At 38.2% G+C, this 10,369-nt stretch overlaps 1 protein-coding gene across 2 annotated transcripts in view; it reads left to right on the plus strand.

Moving 5' to 3' along the window:
- AKAP10 (A-kinase anchoring protein 10) overlaps positions 1-10,369 on the plus strand; it is an 83,110-nt gene that overhangs the window by 57,771 nt on the left and 14,970 nt on the right. The window contains exons 11-12 of one of the 2 annotated variants that reach the window (XM_015558374.1): positions 4,384-4,493; positions 8,103-8,185. In XM_015558374.1, coding sequence (XP_015413860.1) covers positions 4,384-4,493; positions 8,103-8,185 — 193 coding nt within the window. Of the gene's footprint in view, positions 1-4,383; positions 4,494-8,102; positions 8,186-10,369 lie in introns of those variants that run through there. The other variant, XM_015558375.1, reaches the window with a different exon arrangement.

Genomic DNA, 10,369 nt, shown 5'->3' on the forward strand with positions numbered 1-10,369 from the left:
TGTACCACAGTTTTCTAATCCATTCATCTACTGATGGGCATGAAAGCAGGTTTCTAGGTTTGTTTGGCTTCTATAATTGAACCTCTGTTGCCATCACCGCCGCTCTAAGCTCTGAGGCCGAAGCTGGCTGAAAGCAGGTTTCTGGGGTTTGTTTAGGTTTTATAGTTGCAGCATAGTTGCTTAGACTGCAGCTCAGAGGCTGGCAGCAGCAGGAGGGAACCTTGGCTTCCTCCATCACTGGAGCAAGCAAGCCTCCTGTTCGCTTCAGCTGCGTTGCTGCCGCCTGCCATCTTGGTTGGCAGTTAATTTGCACATCGCCCTGATTAGCCAATGGGAAGTGTGTCGGAGGTAGGGTTAATTACCATGTTTGTCTATTATTAGATATGATATATATACTACTGTACAAGTTTTTGTATGGATATATGTTTTCATTTCTCTTGTGTATATACATAGGAATAGAATTGCTGAATTTGTTGATAACTGTTTAATTCTGCCTTGATTACTGTTGCTTTGTAATAGCTTTTGAAATCAGGAAGTGAAATTCCTCCAACTTCTTCTTTTTCAAGATTGCTTTGACTATTTGGAATCCTCCTGTTTCCATTTGAATTTTAGGATCAGTTTGTCCATTTCTATGAAGAAGCCAGTCAGGGTTCTGATCGAGATTGCATTGACTCCAAAAATTAATTTGGGGTATTGCCATCTTACCAATATTAAATATTTTGGTCCATGAACGTGGATTTCTTTTCACTTACTCAAATCTTTTTTAATTTCTTTCAACAATATTTTGTACTTTTCAAGTGTAAGTTTTGTATTTTTAAAAATGCATTCCTAAATATTTTATTTTTTTGATGCTATTTTAAATGAAATTTTCTTAATTTCATATTCATATTATAAGTGTATAGAAATGCAAGTAATTTTTTTTGTTGCGGTAAAATTCATTTAACATAACTTAGCCATTCAGTGACATTTTGAATGTTCACAGTGTTATGCAGTCATCACCATTATCTGGTTCCAGACTTTTTCATCATCCAAAATGGAAATCTCATGCCCTTTGAGCAGTCACTTCCCATGGCCACTTATGTTTTCTTCTAAGTTTTAGGCCTCTGATCCATTTTGAGTTAGTTTTATATATTATGTGAGGTGGGGTCCAACTTTATTCTTTTGCATGTGGATATCCAGTTTTCCCAGCATCATTTATTGAAAAAAAACTATTCTTTCACTATTGAATGGTTTTAGCATCCTTGTCGAAAGTCATTTAACTAGATACATGAGTGTATTTCTGGACTCTCATTTCTACTCTATCAACCTACCTATATGTCTACCCCTTTGCCAGTACTATGTTTTGATTACAATGGCTTTGTAAGTTTTGAAATCGGGAAGTATTTGTCCTTCAACTTCATTTTTATCATTTGTAAAATTGTTTTGGTTTTTCTGAGCTCCTTGCAATTTCAAATGTAAATTTTGGAATCAGCTTTTCCATTTTGATCAGGATTACACTGAATCTGTAGATTGCTTTGGGAGTATTGTCATCTCAACAATTGTAAGTCTTCCAGTCCATGAATATGGAATGACATTCTGTCTAATTTAGGCTGTCCTTAATTCCTTTCAGCAACATTTATAGTTTTCAGTGTATAAGTTGTATACCTTCTTCGATCAGTTTATTCCTAAGAATTTTTTTCTTTTTGATGCTATTACAGATAGGGTTGGTTTTTATTTAATGTTTCAAGTACAGTTTACATCAGTATTATTTTATATTAGTTTCAGGTGTACAGCGGAGTGGTTTAGACAATCATATACTTTACAAAGTGATCTCCCTGATATTTCAAGTGCCCACCTAGCACTGTACAGAGTTATTGCAGTATTATCGACTGTATTCCCTATGCTGTACTTTACATTCCCATGACTATTTTGTGACTGCCATTTTGTACTACTTCTTTTTTTTTCTTTTTTTAATCCTGACCTGAGGAATTTTTTTCATTGCTTGTTAGAGAGAGTGAAAGGGAGGGAGGGAGAAAGACATTAATGTCAGAGAGACACATAGATTGATTGCCTTCTGCCTGTACCCCAACTGTGGGGCTGGGGATCAAACCTGAAATCCTGGTACATGCCCTGAACTAGGATACAAACCCTCAACCCTTCGGTGTTCAGGCCAGTGCTCTAACCACTGTGCCCACCAGCTAGGCTAATCTCATTTTTTGATTCATCATTGATAATACGTAGCACTATAACTGCTTTTTGTGTGTCATCTACCTTCAACTTTACTAAATTCATGTTAGCTCTAATAGTTTTCTTGTGAATTACTTAGGATTTTCTGTATATAAGATCACATCATTTGTGAATAGAAAGTTTTCTTTCTATACACTTTGGGTGCCTATTATTTCCTTTTCTTGCCTAATTGCTCTGGCTGGAACTTCCAGGAGGAAAGCTTTCAGTTTTTTATCATATAGTAAGATGTTCAGAGTGGGTTTTTCATAAATAAATGCTCTTTATGAAGTTGAGGAAGTACTCTACTATTCCTAATTTGTTGAATGTTCTTTTATCAAGGAAGTATGTTGAGCCCTAGACAGTTTGACCCAGTGGATAGCGTGTTGGCCCACAGACTGAAGGGACCAGGTTTAATTTCTGTCAAAGACTCATAACTTGGTTGCAGGTTCCGTCCCGGCCTTGTTTGGGGTGTGTGCAGGAGGCAACCAGTCGATGTGTCTCTCTCACATTGCCCCCTCCCTTCCACTCTCTCTAAAAATCAATGGAAAAATATCCCCAGGTAAAGATTTTTTTTTAATGTTTTTTTCTTGATTTCAGGGAGGAAAGGAGAGGGAAAGTGAGATAGAAACATCAATGATATGAATCATTGATCGGTAGCCTCCTCTATGCCCCATACTAGGGATTGAGCCCACAACCTGGGCATGTGCCCTTGAGTGGAATCGAACCCCGGACCCTTCAGAGTCCGCAGACCGGTGCTCTAGCCACTGAGCCAACCCAGCTAAGGCCTCAGGTGAAGATTAAGAAAAAAAAAGGAAAGTATGTTGGGTTTTGTCAAATGCTCTTTCTGTATTAGCTGAGATGATTATGCAGGCTTTTGGTTTTTACTCTTGAAACGTTAATTGATTACCAGTTATTAAACCAAGCTTGCATTCCTGGGATAAATCCCACTTGGTTGTGGTGTGTAATTATTTCTGTATGTTTCTGGATTTGGTTTGCTACTATTTTATTGAGGATTTTGGGTCTAAACTCCAGAGATTGGTCTGGTTTGGGAATCTGAGTAACAGTGGCCTCATAGAAGTATTCCTCTCCTTTATTCTGATGCCTCTTTTCTTATTTTATTTTTTTGTTGTTGCTGTTAATCCTTATCCCAGGATATTTTTTCATTGATTTTTTTAGGAAGAGGGAGACAGAAACATCAATGTGAGAGAGACACACTGATTGGTTGCCTCCTACACGCACCCTGACCAGGGCCGAGGAACCTGCAGCTAAAGTACATGCCCTTGCCCTGACTGGTTTGGCTCAGTGGATAGACCCTTGACTAGAATCGAACCTAGGACCCTTTCAATCAGAGGGCCAGCGCTCTATCCACCAAGCCAAACCGGCTGGGGCGCTTATCTTTTTAATTCTGTGCCCTTTTGGCTACAAAAAAAGAGTTCTTTCCTCACCTTCACCCCCAAAGAAAGTTTATAAGCATCTGTTCAATTATTTATTTTATTAATTTAACCTACACCTTAGTTGTGGATATTAGGCGTGTTTCTGTCTTTTGTTATTTTAAACAATGCTGCAGTGAATGATCTTGTATATATGTCATTTTGCATGTGCATCCATAATTGAATTTTTAGAAGTGGAATTTCTGGGTCAAACCATGGCTCTGTATTTCATAGGTCTATCCATTTTGACTTGCTTTTTATGTGAGAGTTAGGAGTGGGGACATAGAATGGTGGAGGGGAACTTATTACACTTATTTAACTGGTTAATTTAGAAAGTTAACTTCAGCTTCTCTCTTGTCACATGGCCTCACTGAGAATCAAAAGCATTCAGGCTTATCTTGTAAAAGTTGAGCTTCACATGTATTAGTCAAGATGCATATGCATGGGTGGATGGGAGTTTTGCATCAATGGGAACATAATGCTATAAGGCAGCGCATTTGTGGGAACTTAAGAAAAACATTTGGCATGTGAATGCATATGGTGTGCATTTTAATATTGCACTCCCCCTGTAGTTATATATTGATGTTACATTTCAGAATCATTGCTGTTTCATCACAGTAATGATGGGTTGAATGAAAATTACATACATTTCAAACACTGAAGATTTGTACCAATCTGTCATATTCCAAACCCAGGAGTGATTTGATTCCTAAATAATATACCACTAATTTTACAATTTCTGTTGTAGTCCAGTATGAAAAAAGCTAGTGTTAAAATTCTGAAAAATTTTGATGAAGCAATAATTGTGGATGCTGCAAGTCTGGATCCAGAATCTTTATATCAACGGACATATGCAGGGTAAGCTTGGCACATGTCTAGAATTTTATCAAGTATATTAAATTTTGCATCTTTTTGTATTTTAATCTAAACTATTTTAATCTATTATTATGCGCCCGGAACGTTTACATATAATATGCAGTGGAACATGGTAAGAGTGAAGGCTTAGGAATGACTTCCTGGGTTTTAGTCTTGTCCCAACCACTTATTGCCAAGCTACTTCATCTTTTTGTGTTTCAGTTCTTCATCTATAAAGTGAGGATAATATTACTACTTCATTGGGTTATTGAGGGCATTAAATGAGATCACACATAAAAGAATTTAGTACATGGCCTGGTATCAGTAAGCACTCCACAAATATTACATCATGATTCCATCACCGTAGGCGATATTGATTAGGTGTGATGTTTGTGTAGTATGTTTTGGGCTGTCTCGTCCATATTTCATTTGATTCATATGTTAGCGATTTCAAAATTTCTGTCTTAAAAGCAAAAAGAAAAATACAGTACAAAGATGCCAATTTCATTTATATGGACTGTATAACTAATACTCAGAAAATGGAATAAAATTGTTCCTTTGTATTTTAGAATTAACTTGGTTGTTTATTTCATTCTACAACAAAAAGATAGTGATTCATAGGATATGCCACTTATTAAACTTTACCACCGATCAAATCATAAAGTCAGTCCTCTTCCCTAAAGATGGCTTGATTCACACATAAGCCTGTGCAAAGGCTTCATTACTCCACCCCACCCCAGGCCTAGCAGTGCCATGCAAAAGGGATTTCAACATGTTTAATTGTTTTTATCTGAAAGTAACAATGATAGTTGGGAGACGAAGGAGCCTAAAAGGTCCTTGAGGTAAGTGAAAGGCCCTTGGATCACATTGGTTTTGGAAAGCACACCTCAGTTGTGTCGGCATTGTAGTGATCTTTATTTCTTCTTTTAGGAAATGGTGGACAATAAGCCTAGATGAGTTAATTTCCAAAGATACTTATTCTTAAGGAATGGTTGGCTCATTTGTTTAAAACCTTGCTTAAGAAAGTATCAATTGCAAGATGTTTTGTTTTCATAGGTGTTTTTGTGTGTAAAATATAATTTTTTGTGAATTTTATTTTATTTTTAACTTTCATTCTTTTCCATCACCATTTATCCCCTCTATGCCCTCTTCCACCTCCACCTCCCACCCCTGCAATCACCACACTGTTCACTGTTGTCCGGGCCCATGAGTTCTCTTTCTTTTCTAATTAATAAAATGGTCATAAGTAGAAATAATTTTTCTCCCATCTTTAAAGATAGTTTCCAGTGTTTGTTTTAATTTTATGATTTCAGCAGCTTCCTGAAATTTCTATCAAGGCAAACAAATTATAGCAGTTGGGATAGTGAAGCTTATATATGAAGTGATGACTTATTGGGAGGCTGTCTCTAAAATAAGATCCACTTTGCCTGAAAGGAGATAATATAGAGACATCATAAAATCTGTTTTTCTTTTTTGAATTAACTTTTAAGTACACATATATTAATCTGTAATAATAAAAGCATAATATGCTAATTAGACTGGATGACCTTCCGGATGAAGCTGCAGGACCGAGGGAGCTGCCGTGGCTGCAAGGGAGGGATTCAGGCAGCCGCCGTGGCTGCGAAGGCCTACTCTTGCACGAATTTCATGCATCAGGCCTCTAGTGTCTTATAAAAATTAATTGGTAGATAAGGCTAATGTCTCTTTGATCACACACCTATCCTTATTTTCTCTTCTTCCTACTCATTGTTATAGTGTATTTTTTTTGTTTGCTTATTTTTATGTAGTTAATATTACACTATGTATCTTGTGCTTTCATTCATAGTGAGTTTTATAGATTTACCTCATTTTAACTGTGTCATAGTTTCTATATGTAATTTTAATTATAGCTTATAACTGTGACAAAATATTCCACATAATGTGTTGTGCCACTATTTGGTCATTTTGATATTGTTTCAGTTGTTTTTATTTTTCACATTTATACCCAATATAGCAAAGCACTTCCTTTTATATACTTTCTTGTAACAAAAAGCAGATTTGAAATTTTAATAGATCTTACTAATTTACCATGAAAAGTACCTGTACATTTTACATTTTTATCAGTCATTAATAAAGGTACTAATTTTCCCCACATCTTCATCAACGCTAAATAATATCAAAGTACAGTTTTTTTTTACCAATCTTGTATTATTGCTCATGAGATAGAGCTTCTTTTTTTTTTAAAATATATTTTAATTGATTTTTTCTCTCTTACCCCCCTACCTCCTGCCCCCCAACCCTGAACCTGGGATCTTTTAGTCCGCAGGCCGACGCTCTATCCACTGAGCCAAACCGGTCAGGGCGATGGAGCTCCTTTTGGTGTGTTTGTTGGTTGTTGGGGTGTTTCTTCTGTGCATTGACTCTTTATCTCATTTTCACATTTTTCTGTTGGGTGATTTTTTTGAAATATATTTTTATTGATTTCAGAAAGGATGGGAGAGGGAGAGAAAGATAGAAACACCAGTGATGAGAGAGAATCATTGATCATCTGCCTCCTGCACGCCCCCTACTGGGGATCTAGCCCACAGTCTGCCCCAACCGGGAATCAAACCTCAGTCGATGCTCAACCATGAGCCACACCAGCTGGGCTGTTGGATGATTTCATAATGACTTGTTGGAATTCTGTATGTTTATGAATATTAATTACTAGAGGCCTGGTGCACAAAATTTGTGGATGGTGGGGGGGTCCCCTCAGCCCAGCCTGCACCCTCTCCAATCCGGGAACCCCTTGGGAGATGTTCAACTGCCGGTTTAGGCAGTTGGACATCCCTCTCACAATCCAGGACCTCTGGCTTTTAACTGCTTGCCTGCCTGCCTGGTCGCCCCTAATTGGCCCCCCTGCCAGCCTGATCACCCCTAACCACCTCTGTCTGCTGACCTGATTGCCCCTAACTGCTCCCCCTGCTGGCCCGGTTGCCCCCAAGTGCCCCCTCTGCCGGCCTGGTTGCCCTTCACTGCCCCCACTGCCAGCCTGGTCACCCCATACAGGCTGCTGTTCATTCATTTGGTTGTCCCTCACTCGCCCCCCTGCCAGCCTGGCCACCCCACACAGCCTGATGTTCAGTCATTTGGTCGTTCCTCAGTAACCCCCCTGCCGTCCAGGTCGCCCCACGCAGCCTGTTCAGTCCTCTGTTTGGTTGTTTCGGAGGCAACGGGCCGTAACTCTTTATATATATAGATGGGTTAGTAGTAATCTCTTAAAAATAAGACCTTTTACTGTGTGCTTTGCCTTTTAATTTTGCTTTTTTACTATAGTTTTATAGCATAGTAATATACTAGTAATTTATAAGACATTTTGTCCTACCTTTTTATCTCTTCTTTTACAAAGTTACCTTGGCTATTCTTGTGCCATTTCTCTTCTCTTTGAATTTTAGAAATGTGAATTAACTGTTAACTCGGCATGTTTCATAAACCTTTTTAGGATTTTGAATAAAATTGCATTGAATTAAAGTTTATTTTGCTTTCTATTTAAAATAAGCCTCACTTGGAATAACATGAGATACTTAAAATTGATTTTTTCTTTTTAATTTAAAGTTAATTGTTAGAAATTATATTCTTCTCATACTCCCATAGGAAGATGACATTTGGAAGAGTCAGTGATGTGGGGCAGTTCATCCGAGAATCTGAGCCTGAACCTGATGTAAAGAAATCAAAAGGTTTGTGCTGTTTCTATGCTTAATATTAAGGCTTTACGCCAGGACCCTTGTCCTGAAGAGGAGTGAGGAAAAGGATAGGCGACAGAAGGCAAATGAGGTTGGGGGGTTACCACAAACCATGGTGGGGACTTTAAAGTGCAGGGGACATACTGCAAGTTCGAGCAGGGCAGGGCCATGACGTGATTTATGTTTTAAAGGGACGGTTCTAACAGATGTTTGGAAAGTAGAGTGTAGGAGTTTAAGAGGAGAAGTAGGGAATGTTGCTGCCCTACTTATTGTCTACCTAAGGCATGGTGGTGGTGGATTCGGTAGTGGAAGAATGGCCAAATTTGGGTTTTATTTGAAGCTAGAGGCAACAGGATTGTATCTCCAACAGCAAGCCCATCCATTGAGTTACTTGCATTATTAATTTGAGACATGCCTATGTAGAACAATGAATAGTCATGTCTGCAGTTGACGAAATAAGTCTTTATGCCTGGTGCTTCCTTTAGTTGTTTAGATGTCTCTTTAAGTGATGTGTTGTGGTTTTGGGGGGGCAAGTAAATTATGTAATGTAGGAGCCTGCAGATTCAGTTAATTGACTCAGAAGGCACTTAAATGATTCCTATGTGCAGACACTGTAGATGCCAAACATAAACAAGAGGATGTACCAGTAATGTCAGTTTATTTTAACCTAGTTTACTCCCTGTTTTTGTGACCCTGACTGCTAAGTCTATCACGCTAGTTTTCCTATAAAATGCCTAACCTTCTGGATTTTTTGTTGTTGTTACATTATTTAGTTTATTCCTTTCTCTCCTGTATTTCTTGTAAACTCGTAGTTGTACTTAGGTCTTGATGATTTGGTTAGAGTACATCTAGGACCTAGATTCTAGGTGATGTTGTATATGGTATTTTTAAAAGAATACACTCAAAAGTATAGCATGAGGAGAGGGAGGTACCTTTTACTTTTCATTATAACCTTTTCCTTTACTTTTTGAATTTTCTTAACCAGCGTGTTTTGCTGCTTAATCACCCACCCATCTCTTCTCCTATGGCTTCCTAGCAATTCTTTGCTGTAACCTACCGGTATCCCCTGTCTACCTTTCACCACTCTTCCTTTCACTGACTAAGCTTTCTCTGAAGTCCCTTCCCTGTTAGGGCCTCCACATAGCTGTTTCCTGGCCATGAAAGTCCTTCCGTGGCTTTCACAACGCCTGGATCCTTCTCATCGCAGTATTCTCTCTTCAGAGAGGACTCCCCAGCCCAAATGAACTAAATCGTTCAGACAATTCACATACCACTTCTTCATTTTCTTAGTCACTGTCTGAACTTATTTTTATAAGAGAAAGTTTATTTAGAAAGTCACAGAGATAGAAGAAGTGAATTGTAGAAGAAATGGGTTCAAGAAACAAGTTACAGAGGCAAACAAAGGGCCCTTGGAGCATAGGAGAGAGAAGGGTTTGAAAAAGGAGGGGCGAGGAAAGGTGCCGCATGCTCCTGAGAGGGAGAGAGCGCTGAAGCTGTCTTGCTCATTTCTTGCATACTTGTTTTATAGTCTCTTTCTCTTTCATGACTAGAATATTACCCTTCTGAAAGTAGGGATTTTGTCTATCATATTTGACACTATATTCCCTGATTCAAAAATTAACCCTTGTACATGGTAGACACTCATTACATATTTGTTGATTGGATTAATTAATCTAGAAGAGTTGGGAGAGATTTTCTCTCATATTTATTTTAATTATTTAATTTAAAAATCATTTTTAAAACTGACATGGATACTAATATTTCCTATTCAGATTACGTTCTTATTCTGAGAATATTCACAGAGCCAAACTCTCCCTTCTCAGACCCCAATACAGTAGAGATTTCTTAGCATTTTTCAAGCTCATGCAAATCTTAGATGATACATCTGTGGATACCACCTCCTTAATCTATATACGAAGAAGTCAAGAGTGAGGGAAATTGTAACTTGTTAGGGATCACATAGCAGATTAAAAGCAACTCCAGCTTTGTTTTGTTTACTTTGTTTTTTTCTTTTTTTTTTTAAATTAAATCTTTATTGTTCAGATTATTGCAGTTGTTCCTCTTTTTCCCCCCCCATAGCTCCCCTCCACCTGGTTCCCCTCCCATCCTCCGCCCTCACCCCCTCTCCACTGTCCTCATCCATAGGTGCACGATTTTTGTCCAGTCTCTTCCCACAAC

This window comes from Myotis davidii, unplaced genomic scaffold (assembly GCF_000327345.1).
Source record: "Myotis davidii unplaced genomic scaffold, ASM32734v1 scaffold129, whole genome shotgun sequence".
In the NCBI taxonomy this organism is placed as follows: domain Eukaryota; kingdom Metazoa; phylum Chordata; class Mammalia; order Chiroptera; family Vespertilionidae; genus Myotis; species Myotis davidii.